We start from the raw sequence: 21369 nt of genomic DNA on the forward strand, positions 1-21369 counted from the left end.
TGTGGGTGGTGGGCGTCAGCGTGTGGCCGCGCCCCGGTCACAGCCAGCCCCTCCCAGCATGCTCCCACTCCCCTGGGCGGCCACGGGCCCCAAGAGGTCTTTCTGGAAGCCTCAGGACCAGCTTCCTTCTGCTCATAAAGGCCGCTGCCCCGCATCAGGCCTCCCCGGACTGACTGCCCTGGAGACAGCAAATACCCTTCCATCCCTTCCGGAAAGAGCACAGAAGCATGAGCTCTCTCTTCCTGGGATCAGCACAACCCCAGCCCTCGCGGGAGGCAAGCTGCGGGGTGTTGGGGGACCCCAGCCCGGCAGGGAGCCCCAGGCCACCGTCCCGGCCTCTCCTGCCACTGACCTCCCCTGCAGGTGCCACCCCCACATTGGAGAGCTACCACGCTCCAGGCCCCTTCTTGGGCCCCAAGGCCTCTGCCCAGCCCTGTCCCGAGAGGCCCCAGGACTGCCGCGCACGTCACCCGGGAGCAGAGCCCCAGCCCCCCGGCCAACACTTGCACGGGAGCGGAGCCCAAGGTCAGCCGCATGTCCAGACCCTGCGTCCCGAGGGCCGCTCCTCCGCCGCTTTCCCGCTTGATGAGCAGCGGCCCCCTCGGGGGAGCCCTGTGTGGGTGGCAGGCTGTCCGCCTGGCCCTCTGGGGCTGGTGTCCCGTTGGTTACCTCAGGGGCAGCCTGGCCTCACTCTGCCCAGCCGGGCACAAGCAGCCTCATCCCGGAGGTGAGGATGGGGGGCGTCAGAGACAGGCTCAGGAAGACCCCCAATCAGTCCCCCCGTCCTGCGGGTTTGAGGCAGAGTCCCATCCCCTTTCATGCCCTGTTGGTGATTCCAGCACATCGGAGCGCAAGAGCCAAGCCTGGAGGTAACAGCGTGCCCTCGGGGTCACAGGAAGTGTCTTTCTGCATTTCTGGAAAGAGGAGGCTTTACCACTTTGCGGGTCACATGAACAGCCCCCTTCGGAAGGACGCGCGTGCAGAAGGGGGACAGGGTGGCATGTCCTCTATATTCTGAGCGTCCAGAAAGGCTGTGCGCCAACGGGGACCCTGGCTTTGTGTCACATCCATTCTCTCCACTTCAGTAAAGGCAGGGACGGCAGGCGCCAGGCTCCTCGTCAGGAACGGCGCTGTGGCCCCAGACACGGGCCCTGCCGCGCTCAGCCGAGGGCCGGGGTCCTGGCCCACCGCAGCCCCACAGGGCACGCAGCCTCCGAACACCAGCCGCCTGCAGGCCCGGCTCTCGCGGGCTCCTTGGGAAACTCAGGAATTTGAAAACCTCTGGATAAAAACCCGAACCAAACGGTGCCCACAGGTGGGGCCTCGGTCACCGGCCTGCAGCCCGGATGGGGCCTCGGGCACCCCGCACGGAGACGCGCGATTCAGGGCGGGGTGCAGGAGCCCACTGGGCAAACTGCGTGGTGGGAGGGGGTCCCGGCCCCAAGGGAGCCCTCGTGCGGCGACAGGTGCAGCGACAGAGCCGTCCAAGAAGGGGCCCCCGGCCGCCCCCACCCCGCGCAGCACTCCCGCGGCCGCCTCCTCGCCGTGCGGCCCGCTCTGCCGTGGGAAGGTGGCGGTCCCTGGCGGGCGCGTCTCTGCCCTGAAGACCCACGCGCCGTGTCTGGTCACCTCCACGTGAGCGGCTCTGGGGCCCTCGGGGCCGATCACGTTTTATGTTCTTCCTTCATTTAAACGAAGCGAACACTCGGGCTGCGGCTGGCTCTCCGCCCGCCCCCGTGACGGTTGGACGTGGCGCCCGGCCTGCGCCAGGCTTGCTTACCCCGGCCGCGCTCCGCCCGCGTCTCCGCGTCCTACACAGGTGATTAGCGCGTCTAATTGAGCTGGCTGTAAAAAGATAATTAACCGACGTTTCCTCCCAGAGAGGTCAAGCGCCCACCTCCCTGGGGTGCAGCCTCTGTCACGAGTCCCCCTCCCCGTGCCCCGGACGCAGCGGTGACCTTTATCTTGCCAAGAATTACAATCGACATAAAGTCTTCGGAAACAACTCCTGGGAGCTGAGGTTGGCATCACCGCGCAGGGCAGAGGAGCTGAGGGACCGCTTGGACGTAGGACCTGGGAAGCCGAGGTCCAGCCGAGACACGGAGGCGGAGGCCACAGGGCCGTGTGCAAGACGGGGGGCCGATGAGCGCAGGGCCCCAGCACGGCCGGGCTGAGGCCACGGGGCTGTGATCGGCCCAGGAGCCCCGTGAGGGCTGGGGCCGAATGCGGGGGGTTCAGTACGGGAGCGGCGGCTGCAGGCTGAGCCCCAGTTCCGGGAAGGTGGCCTCATCTGAGAAGCAGGGGTCGGAGGGCAGCCGGGTGCACAACTCTGACACGGTCACCCCGCGCCGTGGGGAAGGGGCCTCGGCGCCCCAGAAGCCTCCTGGGCCCGAACGGCTGGACCTCAGAGTCGCCTCCTCACCCTGTGGACATGCCGCCTTCTCTCTTGCCCCGGGTAGAGGCAGGCGGGGACCTGCCCGGGCCGCGTGGCAGAGTGTCAGGCCTGTGGCTGGACCAGACGTGGCCGTCCACGTGATGAGCTGCCGCCCTGACCGGCTGCGTCGGGTGGCGCTGGGTCTGGGCGCAGTGCTCACCACGACGCTCTCGGGGCCCCGGCTCCCCACCGAGGGGCTGTGACGACGGAGCCTCAGCCCCGAGATTCCCGGGAGGACCCGCGGCAGCTGCTCGGTGGCAATCCGACGTCCACACGTCCCCCTGCACCCCCGCCGGGGGACCAGAACATTGCAGGGCTGGATCTGACGTTGCCGCTGTCAGAGGTGCATGTGGGGGACCCCCTCTCGCACGGTCGCCTGGGCAGGGGTGTCGGCGCAGAGCAGGGTCTCCATCGGCCGGAGGCGCTGGTAACAGACACCAGCCCCTCTCGGGCCCCTGGAAACCGTCGGCGCTCGGGGACGGAAACCACGCCGTCAGCAGCGCGGTCACAGCCGTTGCCCAGGGCGTAGTGTGAGGACAGCGAGAGCTGACGGGGAGAAGGACGTTCGTCACAGAGTGCCCTTGCAGAAGGAGAGACTTTACTTTTTATAATGCTCCATAATGATGAAATTAAGACCCCTCTGAGAGAAATAATTCCCCGCCTGTAATTTGGAAATACTTCTGGGGCCGGGGAAGTAGAGCTGGGCTCCAGGGAAGGGGACGTCATGCCTACAGCCCCGGGCCCCACCCGGAGCTCAGAGGAGAGACGCCCCCGCCCACCGAGTCCCCTCCCCGTGGCTGCGTCGGGTGGCCCACCTTGCCCACCTCCAGGTGTCCCCACGGCCCCAGCCCCCTCCCTGTGGTCTGGCCAGCTCCCGCTGGTGGCTTCTCCCTGGCGAGACCCAGGCAGGGACCTCAGGCCGAGGCAGGTCAGGAGAGCCGGGAGCCCAGCCCCCACACGATAGAGGGTCCCGACGCGCCCGTGCCTGGGACAGACCTGCACCAACCTCACGAGGCCGGCTCAGCAGCCGGCTCTCCGTGGAGGGGACGGAGGAGGGGGCCACCAGAAGGAGACGCTCCGTCCCACCTCGGGTCACCGGGCGGGGAGGGGTGGAGAAAGCCGGGAGGGACAGGGTCCACAGTGGGGCACCTGCTGCAGGGCCCCGCCCGGCCCAGAGGATCTGGGGGCTCTCGCCCCTTGTGGGGGCTGGTGCTGCCAGCGGCCGTCACGTTCCACACTCGTCCCTGATGTGCTCTGACGTCACCGTAGCATGCAGCCATGATGTAGGAACCTCCTTCTCTGGCCACACCGTGCAGACCTGGGCTGCGCGGCAGGAGACCCTCCTCCCCCTGCTCCAGCTCGAGTCAGAGGCCACCTGACGGCTTCCTTCCTGTCTTGGCTTCGTGTAGTTGGAAGGGTCTTCTGTCCTTCCCTTTCCAGGACAAGCCTCGTGCCCCGAGGACTGCAGGCGAGTGGAGCAAGGCTGTGCCCGGTTCTCGGACGTCTGCCTCGGGCCGCCCCCACCTGAGTACAGCCCCGTGCTCTTCCTGGACACCCCCCACCAGGTACGGGCAGGGGACCCCCGCCCTGGGGCTCAGCGCCCACGCCGCCCGCCACCGAGGCCTGTGTGCCGCTTCCTCCTCTGAGCCCTCTCCACCGCTCCTTCCAGAAGGCAGGCGGCAGGCCCAGGGGGGGCCCGGGCCCCGGCAGGACGCCCGCCGTGCAGGCCCCGCCAGGAGGCAGCAGGTAGGAGACACTGACCGACTCAGGACGTCTGGGGGTGTGGTCCGGCCTCTCCACCAGTGGGACCACAGGCGGGGCCTCCCGGGTGTGCACTCCCTGGCCAGGGCCGGGGTCTCGGTTTCTCACGGGCGTGTGACCCCGGGACCCCACAGGCAAGGCCTGGGTCTGCCCAACCGCTACACACACTTCTGTGGCCTGGACGGCAGGAGAGACTGGGCTCCCTGAGGGGACCCCGGCCCCCGTCCAGGCTGGCGCAGCAGGGCGGCCCCCAGAAGGGACGACGCTCCTGAGTGTGTGTGGAGGCCGGGAGGGACCCACAGGGCGGGCGGGGGTGGCCACAGGCCTGTGGCCGGTGCCGGTCTGTCCTCAGCAGAGCCGACACTCAGGACAGGGCTCTGAGCCCCACGGTGGGGGCCGAGGACACCCCACTCTGTCCGCATGTTGGCCACACGCTCTTTCCAGCCCACAGCCCTGCCAGGAGGAAGGCTGAGTTCCAGAGAAGTCTCTCCTGGCATCTGCTTGTGGGAGCAGCCTGTCCCCTGCCAGGCGGTGTGGCCCGAGGCCCAGGTGGGACTGAGCTCATCTCCCTCCCCCCAGAGCCCCCGGCACCCCCGGCCTGTCCCCCACCCAGTTTGCAGCTCTGGGGGGCTCGGGTGGGTGCGGAGCAGAGCTGGGGCCAGAAGACGGGAGCCCTCCCCCTGCAGCCCGGGGGTATGGGAGTGAGGGGGGCGGACGCGGTCCCTGGGGGGAGGGGCGCCAGTCCTTCAACGGGCCGGCCTGCTGCAAGGGCAGGCCCCCGACCGCGTGTGGCTTGTCGTCAGCCCCAGGGCCCCTTGCTGCCTGCGACATGCACGTCTCTGGTCATGCGGCCACTCCGGGTACCCGTCGAAATAGCCTTGCAAAAGAGCAGAGGCCTGTGGGCGCAGACTCAGCGGCAAAACCCGAGGAGCATGAGACCCGAGGGAGGGCGGGGGGGGGGGGGTGCCGGTGGCTTCGGTCTCCAGCCGCCAGAGTGCCGACTCCCGCAGCCAGATCGCTCAGTGGTGACGCCAGCCGGCGGGGGCAGGGCCGGGACACCCAGAGGCTGGCACAGTGTCACGGGCTGACGGGCCTTTGATCCCACTGGCGGGGCGGAGCCGGGCCCGGGCCGCGTGCAGGGAAGGTGCCACCCTCTGTGTCGTTCTGAGTCACAGTTTGTGAATCAGCTATGAAGCCCTTGGCACAGGGGGTGGAGAAAGACAGACTCAGAAACAATCCAGCCAAGACCCTGCCGGATGCAGGGACGCCGCATCCGGCCACGTGGAGCATGGCCTGCATGGACGCGCGCAGACTGGGCGGCGCGAGGGGCCGCGCTTCGCTGTGCAGCAGGGGCTGCTCGGCGGCCGAGGGTCGGGTGCTTGAAGTTTTGGCCCTTGTCCTGAGGTCCCAGGAGGGCTCTGCGTGGGAGGCGGCGCCCCAGCCCGTGGCTCGGAGGAGAGGAGCCCTGGAGGGACGGGATGGCCTTCCACGGGGACTCCGGGGGCCCCAGGGCCCGCTGGCCGGCACGGGTCTGAGCGACGACATGCAGAGCGCCCCCCAGCCCACCTCCCCTGCCCCCATGGCAGGGCCCCTGTGGCACGTCACCTCTCTCAGACTCCACGGCCCAAACAGCCCCTTCCCCTAGGCTCCCCACCCGATCTGCGGGTCCTGTGGTTCCCAGACCCCCAGCCACGGGAGAGCGGCGGGAGCCTGCCCGAGGCCCCCAGCATCTGCCCAGCACCCCTAACAGCTCTGCTGCGGGGACGCGGACCGTCCCTGTGTCCCCTGCTGGCTCCTCACTCTACTTCAGGTGCCAACCCCCTGACCAGCAGCCAAACCTGACTCTGACCCCGAAAGCCACCTTTCAGAATTCCACGAAAACCATCCTTTCTAGCAACCGATGCTGGCAGGTCAGGCGTCCTGGACCGCCCCCGGGTCTGCTGTGCGTTACGGAGCCCTCTCGGGGGATCAGATGTGTGGTCCGGTCTGGCCCACCCGCAGGGGCAGGGCGTTCTCCGGACTCTCGCCCCCACGTGACTGGGACCAAGGGACTAAGATACTCCTGACACTTCGTGGAGCCCCCCTGCTGCCAGGTCCCGGCCTGGGGTTCTGGTTTGAGAACGCCAGACCCACGGAGGGGAGGGCAGAGGGGCCCTAGCAACTTCCTGCCCCCAGAGTCCTTGCCCCTCTCCAGCCCCCATTTAGCACGCAGCCACCTCACCCCTGCTGACAGACGCCTCCACTTCCTGGGGAGGCCACCACTCGGACCCCGCTCTCTACAATGGGGAGCCAGCCTGCTGGGCCTGACCCAGCCCCCGAGATGGGGCGCAGGGCCCCGTTGGCTCCCCCCAGACCCCCAGCCCAGGCTGCCTCTGGCACACGCAGGGACCACAGGCCAGAATCCGCGTTTCTGGTTGTGGGTTTACACCTCCCTCCCAGTCAAGGATGAGCCCCCTGGAGGGTGTGGCCCTGGGGGCCAAAGGCTGGGAGGGGGCGGCCCCCCCACCAGACCAGAGGATCTGCCTGCCTCCTGTCACCTCCTGTCGCCCCCTGTGACCCCAGGCCGCCGCCCTCTGACACGGTTCACTGCCACTCACTTAGAGGAGATGAGCTACCGGCAGAAGCTGGTGACAGACAGCTCCTGCCGGTCCCCAGGCCCCGGCCAGTCTGCAAACTCTGTCCCCACGCAAGGTTCCCAAGGTGTTACAGTTTCCGTAACGGTGGGACCAGGAGTGTGTGCCAATGGCTTCCACCCCAGGAGGCTCGGCACACCACCCCCTCCCCGCACCCAGGGTCCAGGGGCGCAGAATGGCCCGTGGGTGTCAGCACTGGGTCCAGGAGCTCCGGCAGGCCGTGGACGGCGTGGCCGTGGGGCTGACATGAATGTCCAAAGTGGCCCAGGCAGCCGCCAGCCCGCCTGGGGTGACCCGAGTCAGCCTTGGGGTGTGCGACAGAGTCTCAGCGCCCGGGCTGTGGCCCGTGCCCACGTGCAGCCCCACAGATGGGGCCACCTCTGCGTCCTCACCGAGCCTCCTGCCCCCGTCACCTGTGCCCCCTGGCCCGTCCACGTGAGCCTGGTGACCCCCAGCAGTGACAGTACACCAGCCCACAGAGCAGCCCTGGAGGCTCACGAAATAGAAATGACTGGAAAAGGTGCCTCCGTCTTCACAAAGATTGAGAAGGACGCGCCTGTGATTTCAGGGCCTGGCAGAGGTTTTAATTGACATAAGAAGGGAGAGCCTTCCAGAGGGGCCACCCGCCTCCCGTCACAGCTTCCAGGCCTTTTCTGTAGCCTTTTCAGTGACTACGAGTCACCTTCGTGCATTTTGGGGAAGGGGAGGGAGGGGAAGGGTCACACGCCGTGGCCACTGGGCTCCCAGTGGCTTCTACCCTGCAGCACACACTCTGTGACCATTTATTCTTGGGGTGTGTGCCGTCCAGGGAAGGGGGCATGCGGGTGTGGCCACGTGCCTCAGGGCCCAGCCCCCAGCCCACACTCGGAGCCGCGCCCAGCAGGGTCCCGGCTGGGAGGGCCCTGCACGCAGATGACAGGGCCCTGAGCCACATCCCGGGCTCCCAGCAGGGGTGTGGAGCCATCTGACTCAGTCTGGGACCTGAGTTTCCACGTCCCTAGGGTCAGGCGGGCCCCTTCCGTGGGGCAGAGCGGGGCACTCACTGGCCAGGGCCCTGTGAGGAGCCCAGAGGCTGCTCTTCTGTGCCTGTGGCCCCAGCCGAGGCTCTGTCCCCAGGGTCTGGGGCTGAGCTCCGAGGCCCCCGGCCAGGCCTGCCCCACTGGACCCGGCTGCCCACGGAGGCCCCTGCCCAGGGCATCTCGGCGGGGCCAGTCAGTGCTGGTCTCACGGGACAGCACTCAGGCCCCCAGGCAGATGAGGGGGGACAGCAGGTGGACCTGTGTCCCCGGGGAAGGGGCAGTGAGAGGCTCCTGCATCGGGTGCTCCGTGGTCACCTGTGCGGCCCTGCCTGCAGGGGCTGCCAGCACCAAACAGCTATTCAAGTAAAACAGTAATCGGCCCCATCTGGCGGCCTGGTGACTGATGAAGTGACTAATCACGGAAGTCTTAATTAAACCCATTTTTCTCCGCGTGAGCAGGGGAGGGGCTCCGCGGGCCAGCACATCAGGCTCCGGGCTGGCTTGTGCTGAGCCCGCAGTGAGCAGTCACGGGCAAGGTCGGCCCGAGGCCCCACCCACCCCGGCAGACGGGCCTCCGCGCTCTCCTATTACAAACAGGCGTTTAGGATCTGGGGGGCACGGGGTTCTCGGGGGCGGCTGGCAGACTCGCGGCCGCGGTTACAAGATCGGCTCCGTCTTTTGCAGCTGACACAGCCTCGCGTCACTCAGGAACTGCCAGGGCTCTGTGTCACGCCGCGGAACCCCGTAACACGCCAGGAATGTCTCCACGGGGGCGCAGCGGGAAGCGTGCGGCGGCACCGGGCTCCCCCCGGGGAAGAGCAGGGGCCTCCAGGGCCGGTGGGGTCCCAGAGACCACAGGCTCGGGCTGGTGGCCTGTCCCGTGTCTGAGCATCAGCCACAGCAGGGGGCGAAGGGACCGACCGGGCAGGCCCTCGGGATGGAACCTCACCCCAGCTGCTCCTCTGGGCTCCTCGCAGGGCCCGGCCAGTGACTGCCCTGCTGCCCTGCATATGGGGTACACAGGTCCCCTTCCCTGCACTGCGGCCACCTCTGGGGCCACTTCTGAGGACCCTCCACCCTCTCTCCCTCTGCTCTGTGACCTACACGGGGCTCAGCTCAGGAGACTGGAGTGTGCATTTTGGAACCCGAAGGTCCAGAGTGGAGCCCCCAGCCCCCCTGCCCAGCGGCGCCCCCTCTGGCTCAACGGTCCCCCAGCCTTTGGCATGTGCTGGCCCCTTGGCCTGCAGCACCAGGCAATGCGTCTGCTGTAGGGCAGCCCTGCTCCCGGGGGTGTCCTAGTGAAGTGGGGGCTGGGGGGCATGTAACTTGATCTCACATGAGCCCCAGGGCAGCACGGTTGGGGGTGGTGGTGGCGAGAGCTCCCAAACAAGAGGGAGCCAGGCAGAGGGCTCTGGTCCCTTGGGGACCCTATCACCCCTTCCTTGGCCACCGGCCCCTCCCAGAGTGGGCTCAGCCTCCGCCTCCCTCCCCACTACCCGCATTGGAGGCTCCTCCGGGTGTGTTCATGGAAACTCAGACGTAGACATTGATGGGTTTCTCTGCTTCCTCAGAAACTTTAAAGATGGAGAAATGAGCCCCATCGTCCGAGCAGGAGTAATAAACGGAAGCAGGTGTGAGGCCAGGCGGGAACAGCTGGGCTGATGGGGCACCCGCACCCCCTCCCGCCGCACAGCGGGGCTGGCTGCTGGCGGCAGGCGGGGCCTTAACCCTTACACACCCATGGCAGGCCAGTACGGGTGGGGGGCACCTTCACGTCCCCCCACCCGCCCCCACGCCGGGCCAGGGCCCCGCTGGGTGGGCGAGGGGGCACCCCCACACAGAACCCATGCTGTGGGCTTTCCGGGCCCAGAGCCAACGGCCCACTGGGGACGGAGGCCCCTGAACGGTCCCCGGGGCCCAAGGTCCAGGCTGAGATTCCCTTAAACCTTGTCCGTGGCCCCCGCCGCTCTCCCGCCTGTGTGCGCAGGGCCGCTGTGGCAGGGCGGCCCCAGTGCCCCGGGCACCCCGGGGGGCAGAACACACTCTGCAGAGGGAGAGGGCCAGGGCTGCGCGCCCACCGCACCCCGTGTCCGTGCCGTGGCCGTCACTCGGGACCCGCAGCCCTGAAGCCCCGCTTCTCTGGGGTCCCTGGACACAGCGACGGCTTCCAGCTCAGCCCCGCACGCGGCCGCCGTGCTGCAGCAGTTAGCTGATGTTCTAATTTTGGAACTTTCTTACGGGCTCTCTGTGGGGGCCACGGAAAGCCCCGGTCTCCTGTCCCACGTGAGCAGGTCCGGAGAGTCTGGGCCATTTCTCTGCAGGCCACACAGCCTTAGGGTGGCCGTTTCCCCAGTCCGTGTGTTGACCAGCACTGGCCTCCACGGCTCCCCGGCGCCCCTAGCCAGCACGGTGCTGGGGGGCGGCTGCGGGCGGAGGCTGGGGCCCTGCGCCTTGGCTGAGACGGCTCCTCACAGGGAGTTCTCCCCCCGGGACGTGTGAGGGGTCCCCATGCCCTCTCCCCGTGGTGAGCCTCAGGCAGACTGGCCTCCAGACCCAGGTCTGGTCTCGGAGGACCCGCAGCCCACACCTCACAGCCTGAAGAGGGGTGAGGACCAGGCCTGACCGAGCCCCGGGCCTGCTTCCCCAGCCCCCGACCCCTAAGTCTGGTCTGTAGCCAACGGCCGTCCTCTGCCTGAACCACAGGGCCACCCAGCCCACAGCCCTGCTGGTCCCTCAGTGGGCCTGTGGGTGGACAGGCCCGGGTCACATGGGCTACTGGCGACCTTTGGTTCCCTCCAAGGGAAGGCCTTTCTCCTGCCACCTGCCGTGCGCTTGACTGTGAGGTCTTGACCTCCCCTCCCCGCTGCCCCCCTCTGTTCAGCTGCCCCGTGTGCACAGTCAGGTGCGCCCAGGTCACCGGGCCAGGCCTCCTCTCCAATTATGGCCGTGTCCACGCTCCGCCGCAGGCGTGCCCAGGCCACTGTGGGCGTCACCTCAGCAGCGGCTCTGCTGAGGGTCCGGAAGAGGCGGCATCAGGAGCGCCGCGTGGCCTGGCTCACCAGGAAGCAGGTCACAGGGCGCGGCGGGGACGGGGGGACGCTCAGGTAGCTCGTGCGGCAGGGACCTGCGGGGCTACTCGCCACCCTGGAGGAGGCTGCCCAGTCCTCTCCTGGTGCCAGCTTGACCGTCGGTCCCCTGGCTGAGGCCCACCGGGCCCTGTAGGGACCAGGAGACACACCATGGGGACCTCAGCACAGAGTGGCTCACACAGGTCCAGGCCCCACCTCACAGTGACACAGCAGTCAGGACAAGATGGCCTTTGGGGCCCTGGAAGGACCACCCCAAAGAGCAGGCCCAGAGGCCTCACGCTCTGCCCTTCACTAGGAGCCCCGGCCCTTCAGCCACGGGGACGTGCGCTGGGGCCATCCAGGCACCACGTCTCAGTCTGGTCTGTGCGTGCGAGAGCAGGCGTCTGTGTCTAGCCAGGACGGACAGCGAGGGGCCGGACCTGGCCTCCCACAGGTAACAAGCCGGGCAAGATCCGGAAACATCGCCAGCCTTCAGGATACTGGGCATCGGGTGTGAAGGAGGAGGAGCCCCTGAGAGGCCCCCCGCTCACTTCCCGGAGCATTTCCAGTTTCAGTGCAGAGAGGAGACCCAGCAAGTTCAGGGGACCCCACGAGGGGAGAGATGGAGCGGGGTGTCCCGGGAAGCTAAGGCAGCTCGAGTCTGCAGGAGGGAGCGCCGGAGAGAGTCCTAGAGATCTGCGGAGTGTGAGAAACAACATGCTTGAACGCGCCAGGAAAACCAGCGAGAGGGTCACAGCAAGTCCTGCCCGGAGCTCACACAGGGCGGCGAAGACTGCTCGGTCCAGGGGCCGGTCTGGAAGAGCTCCGACTCACAGGCCCTCCGAAGAGCCCTAAGTGGTGGGGAATAATTAGCCCCATCTTGAACCCCACTTCACAAACCTTCAAAGCAAGACCCAAAGGATCGAGCCGTCTCTAAGTAAGTGAACAGCATCAAGACTGTAAGAATCCAAAAGCATTAGGAGCCAAGAAAGTGAAATCCACAATGTCTGACATCTGCCTGAAAATCACCAGGCACACGAGAAAGTACAGCCCATAATGAGAAAAAATAAACCAATCAAATCCAAACCGACCCAGAAATGACACAAATGGAAGAGGAGACGGCGGAGGCGCCGGCACTGGAGTCTGCGCCTCCAGCAGGGAAGGGAAGCCCGGCCGCGCTCAGCAGCCGCGGGGCAGGAAGGAGCGGAATCGCCCTCCAAGGGTGCCGTCCGCAGGCAGGGGTTGGCGGGAGGCAGGGGCCAGCGGGAGCTTGCGGCGCGGCCACAGACCCCCCCCACCCCAGGACGAAACCCAGGAAGGAAAGCAGGACCGACGTCATGGGCAGAGTGATCTGAACCGTAGAGCGGCTGCTATCGGCCAAACGTGCGCGGAAGCGGGGGCTGCAAGGGACGACGCGACGGAGGAAACAAGGAAGAGCCCTCATTTTTTCAAAATTGATGAAAAACATGAACCTACAGATTCAAGACACAAGGAACCCCAAGCACAGGAAACATGAAGACAATGACAGCAGCCACAGATAGGGAGGAAACCCAGCTGGGGCGCTGGGCCCCCAGGCCGGCCGGCCCCTGGTCCCCAATCTCCCCGGCGCCCGTTCTGCCCCCGAGGCACCGGCACTGGTTCCCAGAGGGGGCCTGTTCGCTCCTCTGGCTCTGATCCCCCTCGATTCCTGGAGGCTCAGCCCAGTGCTGTGTACACAGTCAGTGCTTAATTACTGTTCCTGCCGGCACACTGCCGCCCGGGGCTCCAGCTGCGCCCTCAGCCGGAGGCCTCTCGGACCGCCTCTTGGGTCTCCCAGGGCGCCAGGTCCCCACCCCGCGGTTCCACTGATGGGCGCCTCTGGCCTCTCCCTGCACCGAGACTCCCCAGCTCCTTCCTGGCTCTGCCTCCGACTTCGCGAAGCCCCGGGGATTCTGTAAAAACTCAGGATGCTTGTAACCCCGTCTCTGTCTCTCGAAGCTAGCAGGCTGGCAGGCTCCGGTTATTCTTAGTGCTGAATTATTTATCTGCGTTCCCCTCCTCACCCACATTTCAGAATCTCTAACGTGGCTCCTGGGTCCGAGCCAAGACCCATTTTCCCCCAGCTCAAAATGAAGTAATTTTAAAATCTTTTGTCTTTAATTTTTTATCACCCAAACCATGCCCGTGGTAATTAAGCTTGGCAAGGGGTCGGAGTCTGGCAGGTCGCCAAGCCGATGCCAGGGAGCCCCCTGTCCTCCACCCCCAGCTCCGATGAGGCCGCGGTGGGAGGCGTCCCATCCCCCGCTCCCCCAAAGGCCACTGGAGAGAGCATTCAGAGCAGAGCCCAGCCTGTCGCACTTGGGGCCTCTGTCCCACCAAGAAAGTGCATCTGGCACCTGGGGGGCCTCCAAACTACACCAGCACCCTCGGCTCCCCAAGGTGGCCTCCTGGTGACCGCCCTGTGGACAGGCGGAGCGGCCACACCACCACACACCCAGCAGTGGAAAACCCCAGTCAGGGTGAAGGCCTCAGACTTGGGCTTGACCAAGCTGCCTTGAGGTGCGGTCAGGGCCCCTTGTGATCACTGTGTGGCCGCCGTGTGAGAAGTGAGGGTCTGCGTCCCTTGGACGTGGGTCCAGGCCCGGGCGCCCCCACGGCCTGTCTCTGCCTGCTGCCTGTTCCTTCCCTTCCCACAAGGCTCCCAGGTAATGACGGCCTTCCGTCCCTCTGAGGGGGACCCAGGGGCACATGCCAGGGCCCCCCCGAGCCCAGCCGCCGCTGGAAAATATATCACCACTCGTAAGTCACTTCTAAACAGGAGCGGGTGCGTCAGCCCTCCGGCGGCCTCCCTGCCGGGTCCCTGCGAGGACGCTGCGCACAGAGGCCCACACGGAACTGCGTACGGAACAGGACGGGCTGTCGGGCTCTGGCTCCAGCCTCCGTCCGCGGGCATGTTTGGGCACCAGGCCAGGGGGCAGAGAGCTGTCCGGACGGGGTACATGCTCCACCCCCAGGAGGCAGAGATGGGTCCTCGGAGGCCAGGACCATCACACCTGTGCCCGCCTGAGGCCGGCAGGGCATGCGCTGTCCTCAGGGCCCCAGGGCCACGGCCGCAGTCCTGGGGGCCGAGCACAGGCAGCAGGGCGCCGGCAGCGGTTCAGGGCCTGCCTTCTCTCCCTGCAGGCCTGACGGGGCGGCCACCGCGGAGCCCGCGGCTGCAGCCTTCCCAGGTACGGAGCAGGGGCGGGGGCCGGGGGGGACAGCGGGGGACAGATGGAGGCGGGGGGAGGACAGGAGGCGAGGGGCCCAGTCCACCATCACCTCACGCTCCACATGTATCCCCGTTGCTGACCTTTCGGAAAGACCCCGTCCCCTGGACCCACCCCTACATTCAACACCCATCGTGACTCTGCCAGCCAGGGAATCAGGGCAGCTCCCAGCCCGGGCACTCCCCTTGACCCTCAGGGCCCCCCCGAGGCACCCCAGGTGGAGGGGACACGGGGCCCTCGGAATGGCTGCGGGTGCCGGGTGGGGTGCCTCTCTGTCCCCACGGGCGAGGTGGGTGCCCCTGGTCCCTGTGCCCAGGGTCCTGGTGGGACGGCCAGCAGGCTTCCAGGTCTGGGCCCCCTTGACCCTTCGTGTTGGAGCGTCAGTAGAGCCTGTGGCCCACAAGCCCCCGTCGTGCGGGGGGAGGTTCTGGGCAGCGCCCCCCACCCTGCCATGCGGCCGAGGGAGTCCCAACAACAGCCATGTGACTCCGCAGACCGGCCAGTAGAGTCAGTGCTGCAGTCACCCGATTTTAGGAGCCTGGGCCCCCGGTGCGTGCCCAAGGGTGGGCAGAGGGGACGCCCCTGCACTCGGGGGGCCTGATGGGCGACAGGCTAGAGGACGGCCAGGCCCCGAGGCGAAGTGATTTCCAGGCTTGGAGGTGTGAAGCCAGTGGGTGGCCACGCCAGGCACAGGGCCCAGGGCCAGACCGTGTAGGCGGGGCCTCAGGTGGCTTCTGAGGCCACCACGGTGGCCAGCGGCCAGACCCCCTGCTCTCCGCAGGGGGCGGAGCACCGGCAGCGAGGTCAGCCGAGGGCTGGGCTGGTCCCGCGGCCGCTGCCCATGGGGCTCGCCCGGCCGGGCCGCTGGCCGCAGGTCGGTGTGGCCGGGCTCCCGGGAACACCTAGAAACCGGCTGCTTGGAAACACTGCAGTGTTGCCACGCGCCGCTTCTCCTCCGGCCGGCCAGGGAGGCCCGGTGCCCGGGGCAGCGGGACGCGGGCCCCTCCCCGGCCCCCCAAATTTCTGAAGGAACTGACTCAAAGCCCAGCACATTCCTGCTCCTCGCCCCCCGGGACAGAGGGCATCCGCAGCCCCCGGTGACTGTGCCGTGAGGGGAATGCCTGCTTCCCAGACCAGGGCGCTGGAATGTTCTCTCTGACGGTGTGAGCCGCCGCCTGCGCCCCATTTCAGCTGCGGCCGCATTCCTGGTGTGAGCCCGGGCCAGCCCAGCGAGGTTTTTCCACGCTTGGGTGCCAGCCCCCTCGGGCCCGGGGGAGGGGAGAGGACGGTTTCCATGGCAACCGCACTTTCTGTTATTTCTTATTTTCTTTTTTATGGTTTCTCCAACTTTGAAGCTCTGCAGACAGTTTACAGACTGCAGAAGGGAAAGTGCTTCTCCGTCCCCCGGCGCCCTGCGGGGCGGCCCCCCAGCCCGGCCCAGGCCCGGCCGGGGCTTCAAACAAACCAGACGACCGTGTCTTCCGAGGCTTAATTATTTTATAAAAACATTTTAGAGGAAATGAACTACTTTCCTGCTAAAAAGATAGGGAGTTTTGTCAACAGAACCCTTACACTCAGCCATGCAGCCCCATCGGGGGTGCGGGGGGCTCTGCCCACAGGGTCCTGGGGCCACAGGGCCCGGGAGAAGCCCGGGGGTCCTGGGCAGGGTCTGGGGGTGGGCGGGAGCACGGGCCGCAGGGCACCGGGGCACCGGGGCCCGAGCCTGAGCACCGTGTTTTGCAGGGGAGTACGTCATCATGATCCACGACGTGACCGACCCTCCCTTCCTGGGCCACACGCTGCCCACCGCCTTCAAACACCTTCGGGTCTTGCGGACGGGGACAGACCGGCAGCCCCACAGCCCTGGAGAAGGCCCCAAGTCCCCAAGCTAGAAGAGCCACCGCCTTGTGCCCGAGAGTCACCTGTGTCCCCCCTCCCTCTTCCTCTACTTCCCCCGTTGGGCTGCGTGGGGGCTGGAGGGGCACCTTTCATGCACCCAAGGCTACTGGCTTCAATAAAATGCGCAGCACTGACTACCAAGAGGAGCCTCACCCAGACGCAGCTTTCCCGCACACCGGGTACCCACAGAGGCTCAGCTGGGTGACTGCGGCCCCCTTCCGGCCAGCACCCCCAGGGCCCCAGGGTGAGCCAAGGCCGGGCTGGGGACGCAACGGTTCCGGTCCCCCTGCTACAGAGTCTGGCAGTGACGCTGACCCGACTGACCCCCTAGACAAGCGCTGTCTCCCCACACACCCGCCCCCTGCCTTGGAGGGTGGCCCCGCCCCCGCCCCCGCCCTCCGGCCCCAAGGGCACTGCAGATAAGTGCCGCACACCAGCCCCCCGTCCCCCCCTCTTCTGCTTCTCCCTGCACGTGCTCGTCACACTGCCTAGACTGCTCGCCTCCCCGACGTCACCTTCTCAGGAGGCCTTACTTGGCCACCAGCTCTGAAGCCTCACCCCACCTCCAGCAACACTTCCTGCTCCGCCGCCCACCTCATGTCCTCACGTCCTCTGCGCAGACGGGCTGGCGCGCCAAAGCCCTCACCTGTCTGCTCCCCAGTGTCCAGAGGACACTTTCGCTCACCTGCACAGCTTTAGCATCTAGCACCATGTGTGACCCTTAAGAGGCCTTCAGCAAATATTTGTTGAATGAATGAATTTGAGCACCTGCTCTGTGCCAGCCGGAATGGGAGTCACTGGAGACAAACTGGGTAGAGGAGGTGTGCAAGGAGCCTGGGGGCTGAGCAGCTGGAAGGATGGCTAGAAAGATGGTGGACAGATGGATGGACGGACGGACGGACGGACGGACAGACGGATGGATGGATGGATGGACGGATGGATAGATGGATGGATGAGTGGACAGATGGATGGACGGATGGACGGATGGATGAGTGGATGGATGGAAGGAAGGAAGGAAGACTGAAGAATGAACAGATAGATGCATGCATGGGTGGGTGAGTGAATAGATGGATAGATGCACTGGAGGGTGGATGGATGGATGGACAGATGGATGCACGGGAGGGTAGGGGATGGATGGAGAGGAGTGTGAATACGCTGCCGGATGGATACGTGTAGGCACAAAGAGGCCGGTGGGTGGTCGGGAGGGAGGATGGTGGGTGACGGGCAGATGCGGTCACGGACGAATGGAGACGAGGCTCACCTGTCATCAGGAGGGGGCTCTCGTGGAGTGACTGTTCTGACTAGAAGCAGAGGCTGCAGACGAGGAAGCTGTCCCTGCGCCAGCATCAGGCCCCTGGCGGCCCCGCCCTCACTTTGCACTTCCTGCTCTCCTTTTAGCAGGGTCCCCACCCAGCTTTTCCCTCTGTATGACTGAACCCGTTCATGGCCGGCAAACGGGGCGGCCAGATGGAGCTTGTCCTTCCGCAGGACCCCAGGACCACTCCAGACCCCGTGAGGCAACCAGGCAGCAAGCTGCCGGAGGGCTGCTGGCCACAGAGTCAGCGAGGCAGAGGGGCTCCAGAGCCCCTGTAACTGGGGAACTGATGTGATTCCGAGCCTGACGTGTGGGGTGGAGGCCGGGGCACCTGGAGCAAGCCGCACCTGACAGCCTTCTGGCCCCACCGCTGCCGCCGGCCTGGGTCCACAGGGCTTCTGCCTCTGTTAGGAGGGGATGGATTGCTGGCCGGTGTCCCCAGCAAGGAGTCGCCAGAAAGGACCCATTCTCGGGAGCCAGGGGCTCCTGGGTCAGAGTGTACAGGCCGGGGCCCTGGGGGCAGGAGGCAGAAGGGGCTGCAGCACGGAGCTGTCGTAGGAACCGCGTCCGCACGCGGCTGTGCCACGGGGGGCAGAGCCCCAAGCGGACAGCCGCAAGTCAGGAGGGCCACACACGCCGACGTCCGCTGGAACAGCCCCGTGGGGGCCTCGCCGTCCCTGGGTCTGCCTCGGTCCTCAGCTCTTTCCTCTTTTCTAGGTGAAACCTCCCTTCTGTCAAAAACAATAAAAACAGTGTTTGAGTTGAGGAAGAAAACGCGCTGGAAGGGAAGAGCCACGGTCGTCCAGGGGCCCTCGCTCCCTCGTTCCAAACCAGCACCACAGCGTTCAGTCACAAAAACCAGGACACAAGTTCAGGGTCGCTGCCCCACACGACCGTGGCCCCCAGGGCCCCTGGACGTGGACGGGGGAGGCCTGTCCCCCCTGCACACACACAGGAAGCTGGGCCGGCTCTTCAGTCCTGGCGACACATGGCCCAGGGACCCTTCCGCTCTCCGCCTTCAAAGCAAACCTGAGCGCGGCCACCAGCCGGCTGGGTCCCCAGGGCTCTCCCCACGCCGGCGCCCCACCCGCGTCCCTGCGAGGCGGCTGCGGTCCAGGGAGGGGACCCGCTGGAGGCCTGAGGGGAGCTCACACCCCGTTCGGCCGGATGGGGGTCCCCTGCCCTGCCCCACTTACCCCCCCCTCCCCGCTGGGACTCCTGGGTGAGAGACTAGATGCACCCAAGGGGACGGCACCAGATGCAGCTGCTCAGTACCGAGTGTGCGCAGCGGCCCCCAGACGAGGCCTGGCCTTCAGGCCCCTCAGGCGAAGCGCTGAGTGGGAGCAGCGTGGGGCCCCTGGGGCAGCACAGCAGCTGCGGCCGCAGTCCCAGAGGGCCCCTCCCCCCTCACAGGGGTGCAGGGGAGAGCCTGGGGCAGGGGTGCGGCCGGGAGAGCGCTCATCTGCCACTCCGAGCGCCTGCAAGCCCCCCTGTGATGTGGGTCCTCAGTGCCGGGGGCGGGGGGCGGGGGGGCCCTGGGCCTGGTCGCTGCTCCCAGAACGAGTGCTATCCCAGTGGGGCCACACCCGGGGTGCTGACCTAGTGGCCATCAGACCCCCACGCAGGGGCTCCGTCAGGCCCTTCCCCCTTCCCGGAGAGCCCGAGGGCCTTCTCCTTAGAGGAAGGCAGGCTTCTCCGTGGCCTGAAGCCACCTCCGCCATGGGGTGGGGGGCGGGCAGGCAGGCTGGCGAGGCTGCCCCCCCCCACATGCCTTGCCCTCCAAGAAGCCCCCAGGGGGCTTAGAGAGGAGCTCTGGTCCCAGACCCTCCCGACCACCATTAAAACCCTGCTCCCCTGGGCCCCTCTCTCCCCCGAGGGTCCCTCCTGCCATCCCCGTGCTCAGTGCACATTCACAGAGTGACAGCCCCACGGAGCGCCTGGCAAGGCGCATCCGCTCCTCACCCGAGCCCCCAGCCAGAGAGACACAGACGGGTCAGGGGCCTGTCCCTCTCTGCCCGGCCCACCTCCCAGCAGGGCCCTGGCGCACACGACCTCTCACACCGCCCCGCGCCAGCCTGGCGCCCAGCACAGGCCAGAGCTCCCCCCAACCCCCCTGCCGGCCGCCCCCCCCGCCCCCCCCCCCCCCCCCCCCCCCCCCCCCCCCCCCCCCCCCCCCCCCCCCCCCCCCCCCCCCCCCCCCCCCCGCCCTGGCCAGCGGGTCACCCCGGACACCCTCAGGGGACGCCTTCCTTGTGCAAACCCGGGCAGGCCGCCCTGTCTCTGTGCCAGGCGGGTAGCAAGGCCGGCTGGTGGAGCCCCTCCTCCCAGGGATGGCGTCCTGAGCGGTGTCCAGCACCCACTCACTGCCTGCCCAAGGAGGCCCCAGCACCCTGGGAGCCCTCAGTCCTGTGGGCAGCACGGGGCCGTTTTAGCAAGTCCATCTTGGGGCGGGCAGCACTCAGCACCGAGAACAGACTCGGCTGCGAGGGGCCGCCCCTTCCCGCCGCTGCCCTGCAAGGCAGGAGACGGTCACTGAGGGCAGCCAACAGCCTCTCTGATGGAAAAGACTGGGCCACAGCTGGCACAGGACCCCCTGGGAGCCAGCGGGGGGCCTGAGCAGGTGGGGGAGGAGCGGCCCCGGGTCCCTGCCGAGCAGGTAACCCTGTGGGGCTCCCCGGCCTCAGGTCTAGGACGGCTGCGGTCCGTCAGGAAGCCTGCGGGGTGGCCAGGGGAAGTGAGTGGGCCAGGCAGCCACCTGTACAGGCCAGAGCTGCCCGGCCTGGGCTCCTCTTGGCACGAGGCCCTGGGTGTGGAGGGGCAGGCCGGCCGCCCCCCTGCCCTGGCCAGGGGCATTTTCTGATGGAGACTAGAAACAGGGTTGTAATCAGCCGGCCGGCCGGGCAGCCTGACCGAGCCTGCCAGATGTGCTGGGCTCCGCCACCAGGCCAGCCATCTCCCCCCGATGTGGCCCCCCAGATGGTGATTCTCTCCAAAACTCTAGGTACCCCTCCTCCTGGGAACTCTGCCCAGCAGTTGGGAGAACTGTCAGCCCCCAGCCCTGTCCCCCGGACAGCCAGAGACAGCAGGGACCGGGATAAAGTGTTGCTCACAAATGCCGCTCAGTGGGAGGCAGGGTGGACCGCAGCTGCAGGGCCTCCCTCCAGGGGTGACTGAGGAAGGGCACAGGAGGGGGGTCACCTGCTCCCCCAGCCTTCACACCTGGCTTGGAAGCCACAGGGGCCTCTGCACGGCCAGGGTCAGGGGTGCGCTTGGCCCTCCAGGGCCTCCTCATTCCCTCTGCAGGTGCTCAGTGAGCCCCCCAGCTAGGAGAGCCCCCCAAGAAAGAGGGCAAAGGTGAGGCAGAAGTGGAGGTGAGACAGCCTTTAGGAGGAGGCGGGGGGGAGGGCTGGGGGCGCAGCTGGGGCGCCAAACAGCTCCTGGTCAGGAAAGACTGCGCAGATGCACACAGCAGGAGAAGGGGTGGTAAGAACGGCAGGCCAGGTGTGGGGGGCTGGGGGCCAGGGGAGGCCTGGGTGTGGACTGGGTGGGGTCCCAGCCGCGTGGGGGAGGAGCAGGGTGTCTGGAGACGGGGTCACCATCCTGATGAGTGAGGTCCGAGGGCAGGGGAGGCCAGTCCTAGAGGAGAAAAGGAGAGGCGTTTCTAAGGGTGTCACAAAGCACCATGTGGCCTTCCATGGGTCCTGGGGCTTCCAGTGGTCAAGTGCCAAGGCCCCCACCCTCCAGGAGTCGCGCCAAGTCACCAGGGGCCGAGAGAAGTGGGGCGCAGAGACAGCCGCTGAGCCCAGGTGGTGCGTCCCCCATTGGTGACTTGGGCCCGCGTGTGGACCACCGGGAGGGTGGGGGGGTCTGGACCCAGGGCCTCTATGGAGCCCCGCGACAGGGCAGAGGTGTGGGGGGCTAGGGCGCTCTTCCGCTAGGGGAAACGCCTCGCCAGGTGCGGGGCGAAGCGGGGGCGCTCAAAGGATCGGGGC

The 21369-nt window shown here is 67.1% G+C and overlaps 1 protein-coding gene and 1 long non-coding RNA gene across 3 annotated transcripts in view; one reads left to right on the forward strand and one right to left on the reverse strand.

The window, feature by feature from the left end:
• The window catches only part of MORN1 (MORN repeat containing 1), a 46286-nt gene extending 30083 nt beyond the window's left edge, over positions 1 to 16203 (forward strand). The window contains exons 11-15 of one of the 2 annotated variants that reach the window (XM_029949956.1): positions 3875 to 3999; positions 4104 to 4180; positions 4647 to 4744; positions 14078 to 14124; positions 15907 to 16009. In XM_029949956.1, the coding sequence (XP_029805816.1) occupies positions 3875 to 3999; positions 4104 to 4180; positions 4647 to 4744; positions 14078 to 14124; positions 15907 to 15924 (365 nt within the window). In that variant the 3' untranslated portion in view covers positions 15925 to 16009. Of the gene's footprint in view, positions 1 to 3874; positions 4000 to 4103; positions 4181 to 4646; positions 4745 to 14077; positions 14125 to 15906 lie in introns of both variants that reach the window. The other variant, XM_029949954.1, reaches the window with a different exon arrangement.
• An 835-nt stretch (positions 16204 to 17038) lies between these two features.
• The window catches only part of LOC115299636, a 4594-nt gene continuing 263 nt past the window's right edge, over positions 17039 to 21369 (reverse strand). Inside the window, exons 2-3 of the long non-coding RNA XR_003912268.1 lie at positions 20597 to 21013; positions 17039 to 18108 (exon numbers count right to left, since the gene is read on the reverse strand). This is a non-coding gene — a long non-coding RNA (uncharacterized LOC115299636). The remainder of the gene's footprint in view (positions 18109 to 20596; positions 21014 to 21369) is intronic.

The sequence above is a fragment of the Suricata suricatta genome, chromosome 8, assembly GCF_006229205.1.
Source record: "Suricata suricatta isolate VVHF042 chromosome 8, meerkat_22Aug2017_6uvM2_HiC, whole genome shotgun sequence".
Classification (NCBI taxonomy): Eukaryota; Metazoa; Chordata; class Mammalia; order Carnivora; family Herpestidae; genus Suricata; species Suricata suricatta.